The following is a 23,791-nucleotide window of genomic DNA, read 5'->3' as shown; positions in this document are numbered from 1 at the left end:
AACAGGGGATTTCTACAGGAAACAGGGGTGGGGGCTCTACAAGAAACAGGGGATAGCTCTACAGGAAACCTCCCTTTATTCAAAATCCTCAAAGATAACCCAGTGCATAATACCACATTTTCCAATGAAACCTGAGTGCAGCTTGAAATATGTTTAATTCCTTTGCACCCCCACACACAAGACCGTTTCTTTAAGGTCTGTGGGGACGTCACTGTACCAGCGTATTCCCTCTCTGGACGGTGGAGGTATACCGTAGTTAACGGAATAGGAAATAGAATATAATTAACCGAGAGAGAGAGCGGTGGAATTAATGAGCGTGCGTCTAGACTCATAGACTTGGTTCTAATTAAAAGCGGCAGCACGCGGGTAATTAATTACACCCGTTTAACGAGGCCTACCGGCTCCTCTTCACCATTTACCGTAGACCATTAGCTCCAGAAGAGGGCCTCGGAAGAGTCGCTAAACTGCTGTTCCCAGCAGCGTACAGCGGAGGAATCAAGACACAACTAATATTTGGCCTGTGTATATGCCGTATGCTGGGTTATCCGAACTAGGCCTACAGTATATATATATATATATATATGTATATATATATATATATATATAATGGCAGCCAAAACAAATGTCCTTTCTTAAAGCATTCTATTTCCCAAACACACATTGTAACATTAACTTTTACATTTTATTATTGTAACATGAGTATTTTATGAGGACCCCAGGAAGACTAGCCTGTCGTTCGTGCGTTGGCTCCGGAATAAACAATAAACAAACAAGAAACATTCTATAGCAGATGAGATTTGCAGATAATCTGAGGGGGTGACTGTGAAACCCACGTTGCCTATAATAACCACATATTACATTACAATAACCACATATTACATTAAAATAACCACATATTACTTTATAATAACCACATATTACATTATAAAAACCACATATTAGACTAGAAAATTGCATTTCCTGCAGAAAATGTGCGTGAATGTCTCTGCCCCCTCCGGTCATAGCAGGTCAGGGGAACGACATCCGGGCACCTCAGCCCCCAGGTGCTTAGAAGACCAACCAAGATAGTGAATTTGTTGGTACAACCAACTTGCATTTATTGGTCAAGTAGGAGAATCAGGTACTTTAAATGCATAATAGATTTATTCACTAAATAGTTTAAATGAAACAATTAATTGATAGAATAACAAACCAGACTCTTCTTTTCATTTATAGAATTCTTATCACTAAAACCTAAGCTATGCTATACTTTAGTATGATGCTGTTTCACTGATTCATGGCTCCTCAATTGTCTAATCAGTTTAATTTACTTAACGTTTTTCCACCTTCCTGGCTCTCATTCATTTTCTCTCTGTTATGGATACGTCTATGGTTAACTAAAGTGGATGAAAAACGAAAAGCTCTGCCACATTCCTCACAATGATATGGTTTCTCTCCAGTGTGGATTCGTCTATGGTTAACTAAACTACTTTTGAACCCAAACGCTTTGCCACATTCCTGGCAGTCAAATGGTTTCTCTCCTGTGTGGATTCTGCTATGTTGAGCTAAATTATTCTTACTACCAAAAGCTTTGCCACATTCCTCACACTGATAAGGACTCACTCCTGTGTGAATACTTATATGCTTAATTAAACCACTTTTTAAACTAAAAGCTTTGCCACACTCCTGGCACTGGTATGGTTTCTCTCCTGTGTGGCGTCTTCTATGAGTAACAAAACTACATTTAAACGAAAAATCTCTGCCACAGTCGGGGCAGTGATATGGTTTCTCTCCTGTGTGGATTCTGCTATGGTGAACTAAATGGCTCTTATGACCAAAGGTTTTGTGACATTCCTCACACTGATGAGGTCTCTCTCCTGTGTGGAATCTTCTATGTTTAATGAAACTATCCCTTAGTCGAAAAGCTTTGCCACATTCCTTGCAGTGATATGGTTTCATTCCTGTGTGGATTCTGCTATGTTCAACTAAATCAATCTTTTGCTTAAATGCTCTGTCACATTCCTCACACTGATATGGTTTCTCTCCTGTGAGGATTTTTCTATGGACAACTAAAGCACTCTTTTGACTAAACGCTTTGTCACAGTCCTCACACTTATATGGTTTCTCACGTATCTGGTTTCCTCTATGCACAACTAAAGTACCATTTTCACTGAAATCACTGTCATATTCAGTTGTGTTGGCGGGTAAAGAGTCTTCTTCTCTGTTCTCCACAGTTGGAGTTTGGTCAAAGGGTGGTGGGGATTGAGACCAGTCCTCTGGATCTGTGGAGCAAAATATTCATGTAACTATATTGTGTGTAAATTAAGTTAGAGAGTTGCTTACAATCAAGATGTGTATCTGAGTGCAGGGGGTTACATTCTCAGTGAATGATAAAGGATAGTCAGGGGTCAGGGGTCAGTTGAAAACTGCCAAAGCATAAAGAACTGACATTAAAGAACTAGACTGAATCTAGGCAAGAGCGATTGTGTATTCTGCTGATTCATCTCACCAAATATGAACGTAGAAGTGTCCAGTGGTAATTTCCATGACAGATCACAGTGGGTTATCACTCTGGGAGAAGTGAATATAGGGTCTGTAGTATCAGACTGCAGCCCTTGAAGCTGCTCTCCCCCCTGACTGGTGCACGGTTCCTGTTCCTCTTTAATCTGTGGGGGTTCTGGGAGAGAGAGCTGCTGGACGTCTGGGGGGTGGGGATAAATATTAGGATAAAGCATACTTCGTTATTCTACAACCTAACCGACAGCGGAAATCAGGGAAATCCAATTCAGAGAAGAGTTTGTTTTTTAAAACGGCTACATTAGAATTTGATCTGAGCTAACTTAAGTGCTAGCTTGCTATCAATACTGTCAACTCAACCGTCCATAACAATTACACGAGTCTATAAAGATCAATTTTCTAAGAAATAATTCAAATAACTAATTGAAAACTTTGAAATAGTTAAGAAAAGGCATTTTATAGAAACATCCATAGATCCATGCATTCTCTCATTACAAGCACTCAATGGTGGTCACATGCAACCAGCACTCACCGGGAAGGAGAGAGTTCTGTATGGCTTCTTCCACATCTTCTTCTTTGGAAATCTTCTTCTCTTCCTCCTCTTCTTTCACCACAAAACCCTCCTCCTCCTCCTTGATTCGTCCTCCTCCGCAGGCTGGGTCTGGGAGGACTGTGGTGGGCTCAGCCTCGCCTGGTTCTGCTATAAACATACAGGAGGGGATCACATACAAGGATAGAGTCCCCTATGGAGTAGAACAGTGAGGTTCAGGAAGTGATTTCCGTCTTTCACTCCATTGACCTTTTAGAATTGTTGACCTTTCAGATTGACCTTTCAGAATGATTGTTTTTTCCCCCTGTGTCATGCACACAAAGTGCCCAACCCTTGTGGGCTTATAAAACACAGATTATAATACGACCGCAGTGAATAAATAAATGACAAGAATACAGTCCTTTTTCAGTACTGTTTTAACGAAAATAACACATTCTACTACATTAATAGGTTACCATTTCAACAATATATTTATACTGTATCATATATATGACAGCACGATTGAACCCAAATTAAAAATACATGCCTATCCTTGTGTTTCAATTGATTGATATGTTTACACATTTCCTTAGAATTAGCATGGCTAAAAGAACAGCTGGCAGGCGATTCACAAATCCAGGCATGGATGAACACTACATGGTAGTTTATGAGAAAATCCAGAATACTTCTCCGATACAAGTGGCAAACCAAACAAAACTAAAACGATGCACCAAATGTTAGCATTATACCTTTGGATGTAAATTAACTGAAATTCTGAGGAATTTGGCTTTTACATTTTTCATTTGATTCACTGCCTCCATGCGCGACATGTCAGCCACTACAGTGTAAACCCAGGTTGGGGAAAGTGGGTTACTATGAACCATGTGAACTCTTTAATCGAGCTATTAAATCTGGAAAATCACATCCGGATCCTACATAACAGATTGTAATAATTACATATTTTACTAATTACATTTTATTTCAATAACACTAACGTTTGATTAAGATATTTGACTTCAAAGGTGCTCAGTTCGATTTTTTTCGGCCACTAGTTGGGACAGTGGTGTAGCGTATCAGATATAAACAAGTGGGCGTTTTCACTCCATACGGTGCCGTTCAGGGGGCGGGGCTCAGCGCCAGGCCGGCTTCGCTGAATCGCTCATAATAAAAATAAATTCAGCATTTGCTCCACAGGCACGACACCGTTGGCTATATTTTCTGTACAGATAGTTATGACTCCCCTGGACATATTCATTGCATATATTTGTTTTTTTTGTTTTTTTTACAAAAAAGTGCAGTAAATCGAACAGAGCACCTTTAATGAAAAGCTGAATAATTTCTTTAAAAAGGAAAATATATCCAGTCCCATTCCATCTGAGATTGTTTGACTAACGATCAGCTCAGTCTTCATCTGCAGCACTTTCAGGAAGACATTCCCAGAACACCCGGCGGTTTGGTGGCATCAGTCGGCAGAGTTTTGCCAGGATGTCTGCCTTCTTCTGCCTCCCAATCCCCTTCATTGCAGGCCTGAGTTTCCCAGGGATGTCAAGAGTGGTGTTGTTCATGAGGAAGTCCACTGGTGTGAATTCCTCCTGATCGTGGGAGAGTTTCACCCACATGCTCCTTGATCCTCTCCTGAATTGGATCTCGGCCATCTTCTCTAGATGAGGCACATTCTTCAGCTTCGTCATGGAGTGCCCTGCTTTCCATGCCCGGATGTCCTCATTTTGCAGTTCCACCACATCCACTTTTCCATTTTTCGAGGAGGCAATTACACTGCTGAAGTCCTGGAAATCAAGGACAACACCCCCAGGCCTCCTCCTCATCTCTTGCTCCACCCCAGCATGAAAACTGTCATCACTCGTGAAACTGTGCCCTTGTTCAAAATATTTCAGTGTGATGTCTTCAATAGAGTTGGAGTCGTGGTTCACCGTACTCGCAATCGTTGTCAGGAGGCACCAGCTCTTGTGCTGTGCCGTGCAACTGTCCATCCACAAGACGAGATGAGGGACGTGGCGCTCCCTTTGCAGAGCACATACATAGGCAGACGCCACCTCCTCTTCCTTTCTCTCAGCGATCCCCTCATGCCAGATCACTGAAACAGTCTTTTTCTTTGATTTTGTCTTCTTGCCAACCGGGGCAAAGGTCTCATGGTAGACGGAGATCCGTTTGGTGAAGACTGCCGTCATCACCCCTGGGATTCGGGGCAGCATGATTACTTTCTGATGGTCCACACTGCGGATGGAGAGGTCGTCACTTTGTTGTTTCGCTGCGTCAAGCTTGTAGTGATGCCACCCGCTCGCCACTCTCTCCATGTGGTCCGCCCACATTTTACAGGTGGAGCAGTCTGGGGCGGGCTCCTGGTTGGCAGCCTGGTGTTCGACCTTCTTGTGGAGCTCATGCTGGAGACACTGCTCGCACTGCTCTTCTCCTGGCTTGGGGAAGCTGATGTTGCTGTTCTTTACTGCTTTCCGGTACGTTTCGTATGAACACTGGTCGTTAGCCGAGAAATCCTTGTACATCTGCTTCACAGTTATATCACTCGGGAGGTATCTTTGCTTGTGGGAGCGTCCCCCTCTGTAATAACCAACTGTTGGATGAAATGATTCAATGTGTTTGTAAATTGGTGTCAAATCTATTTTATTGGCTGGTTCATGTCTTCCACGGCGCTCTTCGGGGGGTGTCAAGCTTGATGGGGAGCAGTTCCGGATGACTGTCTGAATGAGCCTATCATTTTTTGGGTGGTATCCCAGAGTTGTGAGAAAGAAGGTCTTGCATACGTCGTGTGACTGACCCAGGTCATTCGTAAGATGGTAAGATAACGACTTGCTACGTCTGCTGGGACCAGCAAATGTGGGGCGTCCAATCTGGCGTTGAGAGACCCAGGCGAGAATGAATGCCTTCTTCTCTTGGTAGGTCATCTTACAGTATGTGGCATGCACCTTCTCCCTCCTCGCTTCAGTTATTTTGTCCCAGCACTTCTTCCGACATGTTGGACCACATGGTTTCCCCATCTCGGGTCTTTGGTTCTGCTGACCTGCTTCCTCCCCAGGGTCACCCTCATCAGGCACGTTTCCAGGCACATCCTCAGTCTCACAGTCATATTCCATGTCCAGCGGTGCCAACAATTCATCCAAGGTCTCGTTGGCTGGAGGAGCCGTCCTTGGATTACCGTGTACTGCAACAAAAGGAAGCAATATCAAATTATTATTTTACAACAAGTGGACCTATAGGGCAACATGTCCACTCTGATCAATATTAAAGGTATAATATGTAATATGTGGATTAAAATAAAGAGTTTAATGGGTTAGGGTTAGGGCCATATTGTTGGGTTAGGGTTAGGGTCAGATCATTGGCCTTGTCTTGGGCATGATGATGAGAAGGGAGAAGGGAGAAGTATTTTGCAAGCTTTGCCGATCTGCCAAAGTATGCAGACGAGTGAGTGAAAATATTAGACGTCTTAAGTGAAATAGCTAGCTTGCTAATATTTTTGGAAGATTTAATTCTTAGTAATTGTTGACTAGATGTTCCTACCATCACCATTTAAAGTTAGGCTAACCAAAGATAGCAAGCTAGCAGATTATTTCGTTACTACCGCAATCTAGCGCCGTTTGAGTCCTTGCCACAATGTACATTGTTATTGACTTAACTTGTATCACATTATTTTAGTCATCGTTTTGAGGTATGGCGATCAAACACTGTGCTGTAGAAGCACTCTTCACTCAGTGACGATACGCCGCCATCTGAGTCTATAAAACGCTTGCCATGTAGGCTCTCTCAGTGCATACAACATCAAGGCCATTAACTTTGAGAAGAGTGCCAGTGGCAAATTCAACTGAATGTCAAGCCCTGTGACATGGCATCAGCAATGATGTTACGTTATAGAGGCTAATTACAACTGTCAGGGAGCAGGTAAGGGTTAAGATTAACTAGCTAGCTAAATATGTCCTGTCAGACTGACAGGTGTTTTATAATGTGATGAAAGGTTTCTTAATGTGTAATGTCAGTTACGTACCTGTAGACTTTATTTTCAACTTTGGTTCCACCATCCTCTTTCCCACAGATTCAATGGGTATGTAAGTTGGGGTCACATTTATTTTATTGGCTGGGGCATGTCTTTTACGGCGTTCTTGGCGGGGTTTCAAACATGGTGAGGAGCAGTTCCTGATGACCTTTTGGATGAGTCTATCATTTTTTGGATGGTATCCCAGAGTTGTGAGAAAGAAGGTCTTGCATAGCTCTTGTGACTGACCCAGGTCATTCGTAAGATGGTAAGATAACGACTTGCTACGTCTGCTGGGACCAGCAGATGTGGGGCGTCCAATCTGGTGCTGAGAGACCCACCGGAGAATGAATGCCTTCTTCTCTTGGTAGGTCATTTCACAGTATGTGGCATGCACCTTCTCCCTCCTCGCTTCAGTTATTTTGTCCCAGCACTTCTTCCGACATGTTGGACCACATGGTTTCCCCATCTCGGGTCTTTGGTTCTGCTGACCTGCTTCCTCCCCAGGGTCACGGGGATGGGCGTCACTCTCCTGGTCTTTGCTGAACTCAGACATTTCCCCAAGCTCCTCAAGCATGTCTCCTGGCACATCCTCAGACTCAAAGTCAGATTCCAGGGGGGCAAATTCTTCACTCTCCACTGACATATCCCCGAGCTCCTCAGGCAGCTCTCCAGGCACATCCTCTAAAACAAAGCAAAACTGAACTCTGAAACTGGGTCAGAAAATAAACCAGGTATAAAACCATAAACCAGAAGTTCAGTCATTAAATTTCAATCAAAAATGTAGTTAAAATGACTGTGGTAAGTTTTTGAACGGCTGTAACGCATCAAGGATATTTACTCAATATCAACTTTTTGTTGATACCGCTCCCTTGCCTCTTTTGTGAGATTTTGCCTGCACGGACATTTCTCTTTTACACATTCTTTATACATTTGCTTAAAACTGTGTTGACGTGACAGACAACTGCTGTCAATCGCATACATGCTTATGCAGCAGCCAGACCCAATTTTTGTGGACCAACCAACCAACCAACCAGCCAACAGAGAGTTATAGAGCTGCTAGTCACAGCTAAAAAACAAGAGCCGTAGAGATGGGTTTATGGTCAAAACGGTCCAATTATTAGCATAAAGTGCTAACTTTATAACAACACAAATCACCCGATTTTTAACGAAACGACTTGTCCTTATTACCATTTATGGAGAGAATACCAAAGAATACTCATGTGCGGTGGTGACTGAATCCAGTTAAGCGTTCATGAGAAGCGCTATATTAGCATTGGTTTCCAATTTTGCCAAAATGGCCAAATATTTCAAATGCCTGCCATTTCCTTTGCTTTGACATGGTACTACATAGTTGTGGTAGGCTACCCATGCCTAGCCAGTTTCAAATCCCTAGATTATTGTTACAAAAGGTAATAAGCACTTGAAATTTGTATCCAAAGTTTTTTCATGCCAATTTCTCCATCTTCACATATACGTGGATACACGTATATGTGAAAATTCAGACCGATCAGACTTACAGTTTATGAGGAGTCACCTTTTATAAGTTTTGCCAGATTTTCAACCTGCAGAAAAATCGGTCGCAGATAAAAATCATAACATATGTTCATTATTTTAAAAAAAAAGATGCACTTGTGAGTTCTGGTGAGTAGCAGTAGCCTACACTAACCTCCAATGTTAAATGCAATTATTGTAAATCACTTTGGATAAACGTGTCAGCTAAATGACGTCATGTAATGTATGTAATGTAATATGTGATGCTTCAGTTCATTACTGAGTGGAATCTATAGTGCAACTAATAAATGGTTCCCCTATACCATGCATGCTCTGACCAGCAGGGGCTGAGAGCAATGTGCTGTGAATGCTGGGAGCACCACCCCATCGATCAATGCATTTTCAAAAAATATGACTCATTTCTAAAGATTAAACATGCTTATTAGCGGACACTCAATTCTCATGTGACTGTGAGTACTTTATCTCTGCGACACAAAAGAATTCCTTTTCTGGACCTGGCGGACTGACTTTATTTTGACAATTTCGCTATGAACAGATAGGGGACTGTGGGATTATTGTAGATTAGCACATATTACAATGACTGAAATGTATAAACCCAATAGGGAGACTAGTTAGTTTAGGATCTAAATCTGCTACTGAAATAAAGAGTTTCCTATGTAGTTAACAGTCTGTCTCACGCAAATCCTCTGGTAAACACGACTGGACTGCATCTACCAGCCAGTAACGCAGTCGGGAAAGGGGATAGCCTCTGGCTCTGATGTAGGTTTGTCTGTATTAATCAATTATTTGCATGTGTTTTCCATTGTCATTTGATGTTTTGTTTTTACTAAAAGATCACAGACACGCACCTTTAACCTCGTATTTTCCAAAGCTGGCGGACCCGTCCCATAATGTTCCTTGACTATCAGTCCCTATGGCTTCTCCCACCTCTTCTTCTTTGAAAACCTTTTTATCTTCCTCCTCCTCTTTCAACACGACCACCACGACTGGTCCTCCTCCGCAGGCTGGGTCTGGGAGGACTGTGGCGGGTTCAGTCTCGCCTGGTTCAGTTTTACACACGACAGACATGTTCTGAAAACACAGTGTTTTCACATCTGCAACGGCCCCGCTTCACGAATTCCATCAACGATATTCCAAATTGAGACAAAATAAATTAGTCTGAAAAGAAAAAGTGTCTCTGTGTGGAGGAAAAGAGGCAGATTATTGAGTATCTAAAATGAGTTACGCTCACTGTGAACAAAGGGCCGCAGGAAGGACCGAACTACGAACCGGAAGTGAATTTTTCGTTAATTATTTTCAAAATAAAAGCCAAGGATGTGACAACAGATCCCACCAATCAGTACAGGACGTCTTAATCGCAACCAAACGAATCTGACGAGCAGGGTGTGACGTTCAAGATGAGCCAGTGAACTCATGTTGTGCAATAAAGGTTCAATCTCTTAAGAAACATATTATTGTGTGGTTTTTGATGATAGAAAATAATTTCTATTTAACTCTTTAATGAATGTCTTTTTATATAACAATTGTTGCTTATACATTGTCTTGATGTCTTTTAGCTCCTCCCAGGACATTGGCCGGCTGTCCCACTGATATATACATTGTGTATCATCATGTATACAATATATGGTTTTTGAAATTATAACCAGCTTAGGTTGGATTGGATGCACAACAGTACCCAAGGTGATCAACACAGAGTCTGTATGAACCAAGGTGATCAACACAGAGTCTGTATGAACCAAGGTGATCAACACAGAGTCTGTATGAACCAAGGTGATCAACACAGAGTCAGTATGAACCAAGGTGATCAACACAGCCTGTATGAACCAAGGTGATCAACACAGAGTCTGTATGAACCAAGGTGATCAACACAGCCTGTATGTGCCCAAGGTGATCAACCCACTAGCAAGATTGGGATGGGAGTGCCCCCTTCCACAGGGCACGAGAGGTCACTGAATGGTTTGAGGAGTATGAAAATGATGTGAATGACTGTGCCTGCGCAGCCACCAGATCTCAACACGATTGAACACCTATGAGATTGTGGGTCAAAGTGGTAGACGGCACTCTCCACCACTGTGGGTGCCAGATATGTTTTTATATTTTTGTCTTTTATTCTTTATCTCACGCCGGTGGATTATTGGTCACACAGGGATTTGAGTCAGGTGGTGGTGGGACGTCAGCAGTGGTAGTAAAATCAGCTGTTCACCTGTTGGATTTCAGTGAATGGAAGGAGTGGGGGTGAGTGGGGAAGTCCTACCTTTGCTGACCGCTTTTGACACCGCTGTACTTTATCACTGTTTTTAATCTTTCATGATGCCGTTGCACCGGCTGTTTTATATGCAATAAAGCCAGCGTGTCGGGCAGGTATAATTTCCCCCTACTTAGCCTCTCAGCGACCAAGTTTGTTAACTTGGTCCCCTTACAACCACCATCATCAAAACACCAAACGAGGGAATATCTTTTGGAAGAATGCTGTGCCATCCCTCCAGTAGAGTTCCAGAGACTTGTAGGATCTATGCCAACTTGCCAAGGTACACAACGTTTGTCACCCGTCTGTATGTGCATGTTAGATACTCTTAACCGATGATGCCTGGTGCTTAGTAGACCAACCAAGATAGTGAATTTGTTGGTACAACCAACTTGCATTTATTTGTCAAGTGGGATAAGAAAGTAAACGAGGAGAATCGGATACTTTATATGCATTTATTCACCAACTAGTTGAAATGAAACAATTGATCAATGTATTCTTTACAAAACATGCCTTCAACAAGGAGTAAGATGTAAAACACAGAAGACAATTATTAGGCTACAGGAGTAGCCTAATTGATAGGCTATCAGCTCTAGACTGGACTATATCCATAGTGTATAGGAAATTGTACGAAGTAAAGTCTCAAAATAATGAAGAATATGTATGTACAGTAGCTTTAAAAAATATAAGAAAAAGGTATCAACATGAACATAGAGGAGAAAGACAGGCTCCTTTTCCTACATCCACAACTTTTTCCTCTGAACAGCGATTGTTCCACCTCAACTGAAATACTCTCATGGGATGATCCAGGCCCTTCTTACCACTTAGGATTCTGATCACTAAAACCTAAGCTATGCTATACTTGACTATACTGTTGTTTCACTGATTCATGGCTCCTCGATCAGCTAATCAGTCTCGTTGACTAAAAGCTTTGCCACGTTCCTGGGACTCATTCGTTTTCTCTCTGTTGTGGAATCTTCTATGGTTAACTAAACCACTTCCAAAATGAAAAGGTTTGCCACATTCCTGGCACTGATTTGGTTTCTCTCCTGTGTGGAATTTTCTATGGTTAACTAACCTACTTTTAAAATTAAAAGCTTTGCCACATTCCTGGTACTGATATAGTTTCTCTTCTCTGTGGATTCTCCTATAGTAGATTAAATTACTTATAACCAAAAGCCTGGCCATATTCCTGGCACTGATGTGTGGATTCTACTGTGGTGAATTAAACTCCGTTTTACACTAAAAGCTTTGCCACATTCCTGGCAGTGATATGGTTTCTCTCCACTGTGGATTCTGCTATGGCTAACTAACCTACTTTTAAAATTAAAAGCTTTGCCACATTCCTGGCACTGATATGGTTTCTCTCCACTGTGGATTCTGCTATGGCTAACAAAATTAGCCTTATGACCAAAATATTTGCCACATTCCTGGCAGTGATAAGGTTTCTCTCCTGTGTGGATTATTTTATGGTTAACTAAACTTTGTTTTGCAACAAAAGCTTTACCACATTCCTGGCACTGATATGGTTTCTCTCCACTGTGGATTCTGCTATGGCTAACTAAATTAGCCTTATCACCAAAAGCTTTGCCACATTACTGGCACTGATATGGTTTCTCTCCTGTGTGGATTCGACTGTGCTTAATCAAACTAGTTTTATGACTAAAAGCTCTGTCACATTCATTGCACTGATATGGTTTCTCTCCTGTGTGGATTCGACTGTGCAAAGTCAAACTACGTTTTACAATAAAAGCTTTGCCACATTCCTGGCACTGATATGGTTTCTCTCCAGTGTGGATTCGAATGTGGTAAATTAAACCACCTTTGTCATTAAAAGCTTTGCCACATTCCTTGCACTGATATGGTTTCTCTCCTGTGTGGATTCTGCTATGGCGAACTAACTGATACTTAACAATAAAAGCTTTGTCACATTCCTGGCACTGATATGGTTTCTCTCCTGTGTGGATTCTTCTGTGCTGAACTAATCTACTACTATAACGAAAAGCTTTGCCACATTCCTGGCACTGATATGGTTTCTCTCCTGTGTGGAGTTGTCTATGTTTTCCTAAACCAACTCTTGAAATATAGGCTTTGTCACATTCCTGACACTGATATGGTTTCTCTCCTGTGTGGATTCTTCTATGGACAACAAATTGACGCCTTCGTCGAAAAGCTTTGCCACATTCCTCACACTGATATGGTTTCTCACCTCTCTGCTTTCCTCTATGGACAACCAAACTACTCTTTTCACTAATTTTTTTGCCAGATTCAGTTGTGTTGGTGGGTAAAGAGTCTCCTTCTCTGTTCTCCACAGTTGGAGTTTGGTCAAAGGGTGGTGGGGACTGAAACCTGTCCTCTGGATCTGTGGAGTAAAATATTCCTGTAAATATATTGTGTATAAATAAAGTTAGAAAACTTCTTACAATAAATAAAGATGTGTATCTGAGTGCAAAGGGTTACATTCTTAGTGGCTGATGAAAGATAGTCAAGGGTTGAAAACTGCTGAAGCATACAGAGCTGATTTAAAAAAACTAGACTGAATTTAGGCAAGAGGGTTTGTGTATTCTGTTGATTCATCTCACCAAATATGAACGTAGAAGTGTCCAGCGGTAATTTCCATGACAGAACATAGTGGGTTATCACTCTGGGAGAAGTTAATATGGAGGGTGTAGTATCAGACTGCAGCCCTTGAAGCTGCTCTCCCCCCTGACTGGTGCACGGTTCCTGTTCCTCTTTAATCTGTGGGGGTTCTGGGAGAGAGAGCTGCTGGACATCTGGGGGGAAAAGGAAGATAAATATTAGGATGAAGCCAAGTTCATTATTCTACAACCTAGCAGGTCTGACAGAGAAAATCAGAGAAATCCAATTCAGAGAAGGGTTCGTTTTTTTAAAACAGCTACTTTAGATTTGCTCAGAGCTAACACTTTAATATCAACACCATGACTGTCCATAACAGTAACATCAGTCTATAAATATCCCTTTTCTAAGATATAATCCAAATCACTACTTGAGAAAAGCTTGAAATAATTAACAAAAGGCATTTCATAGAAACCTCCATAGACCCTCATGCATTCTCTCATTACTCCTCTCCATGCGCTCTATGGTCACATACAACCAGCACTCACCGGGAAGGAGAGAGTTCCATATGGCTTCTTCCACCTCTTCCTCTTTGGAAAGCTTTTTCTCTTCCTCCTCTTTCATCACGAAACCCTCCTCCTCCTCCTTGATTCGTCCTCCTCCGCAGGCAGGGTCTGGGAGGACTGTGGTGGGCTCAGCCTCGCCTGGTTCTGCTATAAACATACAGGAGGGGATCACATACAAGGATAGAGTCTGCTATAGAGCGGAACAGTGAGGTTCAGGATGTGAATCGAGTTCTACAAATCCTCATATAGAGTTTTAAGCATGGAACCAAGCTAGGGAGGCTCCGATCACGTTTTTTGTGGCCGATACTGATCACCGATCGTCTATGAGCCATATCTGACGATACACAGCAGATAGATTGTTTTGTTATACCACCTGGTATAGCACTGCAGTTTCCATGAGCCATATCTGACGATACACAGCAGATATTGATTGTTTTTTTATACCACATGGTATAGCACTGCAGTTTCCATTTAAATAAATTTCAATTTCTACCTCAATATTTACTTGATCATTATGTAAACAATACCATGTGCATGTGTTCTAGGTCGCACAACATTGTTTAATGAGATAACCAGATTAGGGAGCACATTGTACACACCATCCTGAGTCAGAAGTGAGGGATTCCACTCCAGTGAATGAACATAGGCTACATAGGGCGCTGCACCTTAACATTAGTTGTATGTGAAATGAAATTGAGTTGCACTCATTGATCGGTTTTGAGTTGTCTCTTGGTTCTCAGAATGGTCCTTTCAAACATTTATGGTTTCTTTATTTATTGTTCTATTTATCTTCTGTTTCTTTCTCTTAGAAGATGAGGGTGCTTCTTAAGTGGATGGCTTTGTGCGTGGGTGGGAAACGGGGTTTCGGGATAAGGTACAGATGGATAGGAGGAGGGGTAGGATGGTATCGTCGGACAGGGAGGGGAGCAGACTCAGGAAAATAGGTGATGAGCCTGGAGATTTTTATTGCAATAGGTATCAAATTAAAGCAGGTTGAACTCGGTTGGGACCTGGAGTGTGTGGTCGGGGAGGTCTGGAGCCCTCAGGGGAAATTGACCGTGGTTAACTTCTATAATCCGTGTAAACGGCTGACTATAGCAGAGTTGGAGGATGTCATAGGGAAAGTTAGATCTCTGGTTGTTTGGGTGGAGGAGTTTAATGAACTTTCCAATGTTGAGCAGGTTTGGCCAGGTTTTAATTGAAGAAGGTGAGGAGTGACCCAGAGGTTTACTGTTGCTAAGGCTGACTGGAAGGGTTTTGGAGAGAGATTCAGTGGCCGAGGTGAATAGCGATTGATCCATTGATAGCTGGAGTGAGTCCTTGAATGCAATGATCCACCGGGCAGCTGTTGATACTACACCCCTGAAGGAACTCTAAGCCTCTTATAACTGTCCCACGGTTGAATAAAGATTGTGATGTGTTAGGAACAGGATTAATGCTTATAGACAGTTAATTAAGTTTCCAATGCCATCTATGCTGTTGAATACAAGAGGTTTGTCTTTGTCATAAAAAAGGAAAATTCCTATAAAAATTTGATCAAAAAAAAAAGAAAGAATACAAGAGGTTAAGGGGCAGTGGCCAGAAAAGTGATCAAAAGGAGCTAAACCTAATTGCTGGAGGAAATCCCAGTGCAGTACAATAGTTCCTGACACCCCCACTGGACAGCGTTGGTCACGTGTAGGCTCGGTCTGTATGATGGTGGAACTGAGGCTGTTAGAAATGAGGAAAAGACTGATGTGTGCCACAGAGGGAGCTAGCTCACATACACCCAACTGCATTTGTAGCTGTGTCGTTATAACTAATATATCTGACAGAAAAAATGTTTTCTCATCGACAAATTTAGCCAATACTATTTGAAAGCTCCCGCTGCGGTCCCCTATAGATCCGCCATCTTCTTTTATTTGCATCACTGCCCAGTGACGTATCAGGTTACGACTTCCGGAATAGCATGCTCTGGACTATGCTACATTCTCCGCCAATTTGATGCAGTATGCACAGTTTTGATGTAGCATGCTACATTTCGCCTGCTATATAGCAGGTAGTATGCATTTCGGACACATTAAACAGACGTTTACGGCATTTCCAGTTAATCCCATTAATTTGTCCCATAGGGATTTCGACTACACCCCGCAATGCTCACTTTTCAGCCTACAAAGAGACATCAGACCTCAAAATCATTTCAAAGATTCCCCCCAACTCTGATTTAGTTTTGTCGGTATTAATAATTTTTGTATGCGTTTTCTATTGTCAATAGAGATGCTTTGTTTTTGTTTTTTTACTAAAAAGATCACAGACGCTCACCTTTAAACACGTGTTCTCCAAATCTGTCGGACCCGTCCCAGAATGCTCCGTGACCAGTCCCTATGGCTTCTTCCACCTTTTCTTCTTTGAAAACCTTTTTCTCTTCCTCCACTTTCACCACAAAATCCTCCTCCTCCTCCATGACTGGTCCTCCTCCGCAGGCTGGGTCTGGGAGGACTGTGGCGGGTTCAGTCTCGCCTGGTTCAGTTTTACACACGACAGACATGTTCTGAAAACACAGTGTTTTCACATCTGCAACGGCCCCGCTTCACGAATTCCATCAACGATATTCCAAATTGAGACAAAATAAATTAGTCTGAAAAGAAAAAGTGTCTCTGTGTGGAGGAAAAGAGGCAGATTATTGAGTATCTAAAATGAGTTACGCTCACTGTGAACAAAGGGCCGCAGGAAGGACCGAACTACGAACCGGAAGTGAATTTTTCGTAAATTATTTTCAAAATAAAAGCCAAGGATGTGACAACAGATCCCACCAATCAGTACAGGACGTCTTAATCGCAACCAAACGAATCTGACGAGCAGGGTGTGACGTTCAAGATGAGCCAGTGAACTCATGTTGTGATATAAAGGTTCAATCTCTTAAGAAACATATTATTGTGTGGTTTTTGATGATAGAAAATAATTTCTATTTAACTCTTAAATGAATGTCTTTTTATATAACAATTGTTGCTTATACATTGTCTTGATGTCTTTTAGCTCCTCCCAGGACATTGGCCGGCTGACCCACTGATATATACATTGTGTATCATCATGTATACAATATATGGTTTTTGAAATTATAACCAGCTTAGGTTGGATTGGATGCACAACAGTACCCAAGGTGATCAACAGTCTGTATGAACCAAGGTGATCAACACAGAGTCTGTATGAACCAAGGTGATCAACACAGAGTCTGTATGAACCAAGGTGATCAACACAGAGTCTGTATGAACCAAGGTGATCAACACAGAGTCTGTATGAACCAAGGTGATCAACACAGTCTGTATGAACCAAGGTGATCAACACAGCCTGTATGTGCCCAAGGTGATCAACACACTAGCAAGATTGGGATGGGAGTGCCCCCTTCCACAGGGCACGAGAGGTCACTGAATGGTTTGAGGAGTATGAAAATGATGTGAATGACTGTGCCTGCGCAGTCACCAGATCTCAACACGATTGAACACCTATGAGAGATTGTGGGTCAAAGTGGTAGACAGCACTCTCCACCACTGTGGGTGCCAGATAATTTTTGTATATTTTTGTCTTTTATTCTTTATCTCACGCCGGTGGATTATTGGTCACACAGGGATTTGAGTCAGGTGGTGGTGGGACGTCAGCAGTGGTAGTAAAATCAGCTGTTCACCTGTTGGATTTCAGTGAATGGAAGGAGTGGGGAAGTCCTACCTTTGCTGACCGCTTTTGACACCGCTGTACTTTATCGCTGTTTTTAATCTTTCATGATGCCGTTGCACCGGCTGTTTTATATGCAATAAAGCCAGCGTGTCGGGCAGGTATAATTCCCCCCTACTTAGCCTCTCAGCGACCAAGTTTGTTTTTTAAACAAACTTGGTCCCCTTACAACCACCATCATCAAAACACCAAACGAGGGAATATCTTTTGGAAGAATGCTGTGCCATCCCTCCAGTAGAGTTCCAGAGACTTGTAGGATCTATGCCAACTTGCCAAGGTACACAACGTTTGTCACCCGTCTGTATGTGCATGTTAGATACTCTTAACCGATGATGCCTGGTGCTTAGTAGACCAACCAAGATAGTGAATTTGTTGGTACAACCAACTTGCATTTATTTGTCAAGTGGGATAAGAAAGTAAACGAGGAGAATCGGATACTTTATATGCATTTATTCACCAACTAGTTGAAATGAAACAATTGATCAATGTATTCTTTACAAAACATGCCTTCAACAAGGAGTAAGATGTAAAACACAGAAGACAATTATTAGGCTACAGGAGTAGCCTAATTGATAGGCTATCAGCTCTAGACTGGACTATATCCTTAGTGTATAGGAAATTGTACAAAGTAAAGTCTCAAAATAATGAAGAATATGTATGTACAGTAGCTTTAAAAAATATAAGAAAAAGGTATCAACATGAACATAGAGGAGAAAGACAGGCTCCTTTTCCTACATCCACAACTTTTTCCTCTGAACAGCGATTGTTCCACCTCAACTGAAATACTCTCATGGGATGATCCAGGCCCTTCTTACCACTCATAGGATTCTGATCACTAAAACTTAAGCTATGCTATACTTGACTATACTGTTGTTTCACTGATTCATGGCTCCTCGATCAGCTAATCAGTCTCGTTGACTAAAAGCTTTGCCACGTTCCTGGGACTAATTCGTTTTCTCTCTGTTGTGGAATCTTCTATGGTTAACTAAACCACTTCCAAAACGAAAAGGTTTGCCACATTCCTGGCACTGATTTGGTTTCTCTCCTGTGTGGAATTTTCTATGGTTAACAAACCTACTTTTAAAATTAAAAGCTTTGCCACATTCCTGGTACTGATATAGTTTCTCTTCTCTGTGGATTCTCCTATAGTAGATTAAATTACTTATAACCAAAAGCCTGGCCATATTCCTGGCACTGATGTGTTTTTTCTCCTGTGTGGATTCTACTGTGGTGAATTAAACTCCGTTTTACACTAAAAGCTTTGCCACATTCCTGGCAGTGATATGGTTTCTCTCCACTGTGGATTCTGCTATGGCTAACTAACCTACTTTTAAAATTAAAAGGTTTGCCACATTCCTGGCACTGATATGGTTTCCCTCCACTGTGGATTCTGCTATGGCTAACTAAACTAGCCTTATGACCAAAATATTTGCCACATTCCTGGCAGTGATAAGGTTTCTCTCCTGTGTGGATTATTTTATGGTTAACTAAACTTTGTTTTGCAACAAAAGCTTTATCACATTCCTGGCACTGATATGGTTTCTCTCCACTGTGGATTCTGCTATGGCTAACTAAATTAGCCTTATCACCAAAAGCTTTGCCACATTCCTGGCACTGATATGGTTTCTCTCCTGTGTGGATTCGACTGTGCTTAATCAAACTAGTTTTATGACTAAAAGCTCTGTCACATTCATGGCACTGATATGGTTTCTCTCCTGTGTGGATTCGACCGTGCAAAGTCAAACCATGTTTTACAATAAAAGCTTTGCCACATTCCTGGCACTGATATGGTTTCTCTCCAGTGTGGATTCGAATGTGGTAAATGAAACCACCTTTGTCATTAAAAGCTTTGCCACATTCCTTGCACTGATATGGTTTCTCTCCTGTGTGGATTCTGCTATGGCGAACTAACCGATACTTAAAAATAAAAGCTTTGTCACATTTATCACACTGATAAGGCCTCTCTCCTCTGTGGATTTTTTCATGTGTAACTAATCTATCCTTTCTACTAAAAGCTTTGTGACATTCCTGGCACTGATATGGTTTCTCTCCTGTGTGGCGTCTTCTGTGCTGAACTAATCTACTACTTGAACGAAAAGCTTTACCACATTCCTGGCACTGATATGGTTTCTCTGGTTTCTCTCCTGTGTGGAGTTTTCTATGTGTTACTAAACCACCACTTGAATTATAGGCTTTGTCACATTCCTGACACTGATATGGTTTCTCTCCTGTGTGGATTCTTATATGGACAACAAATTGACGCCTTCGTCGGAAAGCTTTGCCACATTCCTCACACTGATATGGTTTCTCACCTCTCTGCTTTCCTCTATGGACAACCAAACTAATCTTTTCACTAAAAGTTTTGCCAGATTCAGTTGTGTTGGTTGGTAAAGAGTCTCCTTCTCTGTTCTCCACAGTTGGAGTTTGGTCAAAGGGTGGTGGGGACTGAAACCTGTCCTCTGGATCTGTGGAGTAAAATATTCCTGTAAATATATTGTGTATAAATAAAGTTAGAAAACTTCTTACAATAAATAAAGATGTGTATCTGAGTGCAAAGGGTTACATTCTCAGTGGCTGATGAAGGATAGTCAAGGGTTGAAAACTGCTGAAGCATACAGAGCTGATTTAAAATAACTAGACTGAATTTAGGCAAGAGGGTTTGTGTATTCTGTTGATTCATCTCACCAAATATGAACGTAGAAGTGTCCAGTGGTAATTTCCATGACAGATCACAGTGGGTTTTCACTCTGGGAGAAGTTAATATGGAGGGTGTAGTATCAGACTGCAGCCCTTGAAGCTGCTCTCCCCCCTGACTGGTGCACGGTTCCTGTTCCTCTTTAATCTGTGGGGGTTCTGGGAGAGAGAGCTGCTGGACATCTGGGGGGAAAAGGAAGATAAATATTAGGATGAAGCCAAGTTCATTATTCTACAACCTAGCAGGTCTGACAGCTTAAATCAGAGAAATCCAATTCAGAGAAGGGTTCGTTTTTTTAAAACAGCTACATTAGATTTGCTCAGAGCTAACACTTTAATATCAACACCATGACTGTCCATAACAGTTACATCAGTCTATAAATATCCCTTTTCTAAGATATAATCCAAATAATTAACAAAAGGCATTTCATAGAAACCTCCATAGACCCTCATGCATTCTCTCATTACTCCTCTCCATGCGCTCTATGCTCACATACAACCAGCACTCACCGGGAAGGAGAGAGTTCCATATGGCTTCTTCCACCTCTTCCTCTTTGGAAAGCCTTTTCTCTTCCTCCTCTTTCATCACGAAACCCTCCTCCTCCTCCTTGATTCGTCCTCCTCCGCAGGCTGGGTCTGGGAGGACTGTGGTGGGCTCAGCCTCGCCTGGTTCTGCTATAAACATACAGGAGGGGATCACATACAAGGATAGAGTCTGCTATAGAGCGGAACAGTGAGGTTCAGGAAGTGAATCAAGTTCTACAAATCTTCATATAGAGTTAAGCATGGAACCAAGCTAGGGAGGCTCCGATCACGTTTTTTGTGGCCAATACTGATCACCGATCGTCTATGAGCCATATCTGACGATACACAGCAGATAGATTGTTTTGTTATACCACATGGTATAGCACTGCAGTTTCCATGAGCCATATCTGACGATACACAGCAGATATTGATTGTTTTCTTATACCACATGGTATAGCACTGCAGTTTCCATTTAAATAAATTTCATCCATCAAATTCAGTCCAAAGTAGGCCTCCCATCCACATTTTATTTTTTTCTACCTCAATATTTACTTGATCATTATGTAAACAATACCATGTGCATGTGTTCTAGGTCGCACAACATTGTTTAATGAGATAACCAGATTAGGGACCACATTGTACACACCATCCTGAGTCAGAAGTGAGGGATTCCACTCCAGTGAATGAACATAGGCTACATAGGGCGCTGCACCTTAACATTAGTTGTATGTGAAATGAAATTGAGTTGCACTCATTGATCGGTTTTGAGTCGTCTCTTGGTTCTCAGAATGGTCCTTTCAAACATTTATGGTTTCTTTATTTTTTATTGTTCTATTTATCTTCTGTTTCTTTCTCTTAGTAGGTGAGGGTGCTTCTTAAGTGGATGGCTTTGTGCGTGGGTGGGAAACGGGGTTTCGGGATAAGGTACAGATGGATAGGATGGTATCGTCGGACAGGGAGGGGAGCAGACTCAGGAAAATAGGTGATGAGCCTGGAGATTTTTATTGCAATAGGTATCAAATTAAAGCAGGTTGAACTCGGTTGGGACCTGGAGTGTGTGGTCGGGGAGGTCTGGAGCCCTCAGGGGAAATTGACTGTGGTTAACTTCTATAATCCGTGTAAACGGCTGACTATAGCAGAGTTGGAGGATGTCATAGGGAAAGTTAGATCTCTGGTTGTTTGGGTGGAGGAGTTTAATGCACTTTCCAATGTTGAGCAGGTTTGGCCAGGTTTTAATTGAAGAAGGTGAGGAGTGACCCAGAGGTTTACTGTTGCTAAGGCTGACTGGAAGGGTTTTGGAGAGAGATTCAGTGGCCGAGGTGAATAGCGATTGATCCATTGATAGCTGGAGTGAGTCCTTGAATGCAATGATCCACCGGGCAGCTGTTGATACTACACCCCTGAAGGAACTCTAAGCCTCTTATAACTGTCCCACGGTTGAATAAAGATTGTGATGTGTTAGGAACAGGATTAATGCTTATAGACAGTTAATTAAGTTTCCAATGCTATCTATGCTGTTGAATACAAGAGGTTTGTCTTTGTCATAAAAAAGGAAAATTCAAATAAAAATGTGATCAAAAAAAAGAAAGAAAGAATACAAGAGGTTAAGGGGCAGTGGCCAGAAAAGTTATCAAAAGGAGCTAAACCTAATTGCTGGAGGAAATCCCAGTGCAGTACAATAGTTCCTGACACCCCCACTGGACAGCGTTGGTCACGTGTAGACTAGGTCTGTATGATGGTGGAACTGAGGCTGTTAGAAATGAGGAAAAGACTGATGTGTGCCACAGAGGGAGCTAGCTCACATATATACACCCAACTGCATTTGTAGCTGTGTCGTTATAACTAATATATCTGACAGAAAAAATGTTCTCATCGACAAATTTAGCCAATACTATTTGAAAGCTCCCGCTGCGGTCCCCTATAGATCCGCCATCTTCTTTTATTTGCATCACTGCCCAGTGACGTATCAGGTTACGACTTCCGGAATAGCATGCTCTGGACTATGCTTCATTCTCCGCCAATTTGATGCAGTATACACAGTTTTGATGTAGCATGCTACATTTCGCCTGCTATATAGCAGGTAGTATGCATTTCGGACACATTAAACAGACGTTTACGGCATTTCCACTTAATCCCATTAATTTGTCCCATAGGGATTTCGACTACACCCCGCAATGCTCACTTTTCAGCCTACACAGAGACATCAGACCTCTAAATCATTTCAAAGATTCCCCCCCAACTCTGATGTAGTTTTGTCGGTATTAATCATTTTTGTATGCGTTTTCTATTGTCAATAGAGATGCTTTGTTTTTGTTTTTTACTAAAAAGATCACAGACGCTCACCTTTAAACACGTGTTCTCCAAATCTGTCGGACCCGTCCCAGAATGCTCCGTGACCAGTCCCTATGGCTTCTTCCACCTTTTCTTCTTTGAAAACCTTTTTCTCTTCCTCCACTTTCACCACAAAATACTTCTCCTCCTCCATGACTGGTCCTCCTCCGCAGGCTGGGTCTGGGAGGACTGTGGCGGGTTCAGTCTCGCCTGGTTCAGTTTTACACACGACAGACATGTTCTGAAAACACAGTGTTTTCACATCTGCAACGACCCCGCTTCACGAATTCCATCAACGATATTCCAAATTGAGACAAAATAAATTAGTCTGAAGATAAAAAGTGTCTCTGTGTGGAGGAAAAGAGGCAGATTATTGAGTATCTAAAATGAGTTACGCTCACTGTGAACAAAGGGCCGCAGGAAGGGACCGAACTACGAACCGGAAGTTAATTATACTTCTTCTTCTTCTTCTGTGGGGCTTAACGGCGGTTGGCATCCTAAAAGTTGCATTACCGCCATCTACTGGAGCTAAAAACCTCTACAGAATCCGGTCCCTCAGACTCTCCCCACCAGGCCGGTTTCTTTTAGAAACCCCACCCGAT

General features: G+C 42.0%; 1 protein-coding gene and 1 long non-coding RNA gene across 3 annotated transcripts; both read right to left on the bottom strand.

Moving 5' to 3' along the window:
- Positions 1-720: 720 nt before the first annotated feature.
- LOC311327207 lies at positions 721-9,779 on the bottom strand. Its single transcript, XR_014631086.1, has 4 exons — positions 9,392-9,779; positions 3,029-3,196; positions 2,489-2,680; positions 721-2,261 (listed from the first exon to the last, which is right to left on the bottom strand). It is a non-coding gene; the product is annotated as an uncharacterized lncRNA (long non-coding RNA).
- A 1,493-nt stretch (positions 9,780-11,272) lies between these two features.
- Positions 11,273-23,442, bottom strand: LOC311327204 (uncharacterized protein). 2 transcript variants are annotated; one of them, XM_084460238.1, is made up of 7 exons: positions 23,202-23,442; positions 20,844-21,008; positions 20,325-20,516; positions 19,952-20,104; positions 13,914-14,078; positions 13,371-13,562; positions 11,273-13,150 (listed from the first exon to the last, which is right to left on the bottom strand). In XM_084460238.1, exons 1-7 carry the CDS (start codon positions 23,425-23,427, stop codon positions 12,384-12,386), a joined length of 1,860 nt encoding a protein of 619 aa, XP_084316364.1. In that variant the 5' UTR covers positions 23,428-23,442; the 3' UTR covers positions 11,273-12,383. The 2 variants fall into 2 exon arrangements, with proteins under 2 accessions (XP_084316364.1, XP_084316365.1); XM_084460239.1 differs by having other exon boundaries at positions 20,844-21,005.
- Positions 23,443-23,791: the final 349 nt, after the last annotated feature.

This window comes from Borostomias antarcticus (assembly GCF_949987555.1).
Source record: "Borostomias antarcticus genome assembly, chromosome: 31".
Classification (NCBI taxonomy): Eukaryota; Metazoa; Chordata; class Actinopteri; order Stomiiformes; family Stomiidae; genus Borostomias; species Borostomias antarcticus.
Note: the sequence above shows the minus strand (reverse complement) of the source record. Positions and strands in the feature narration are given on the sequence as shown.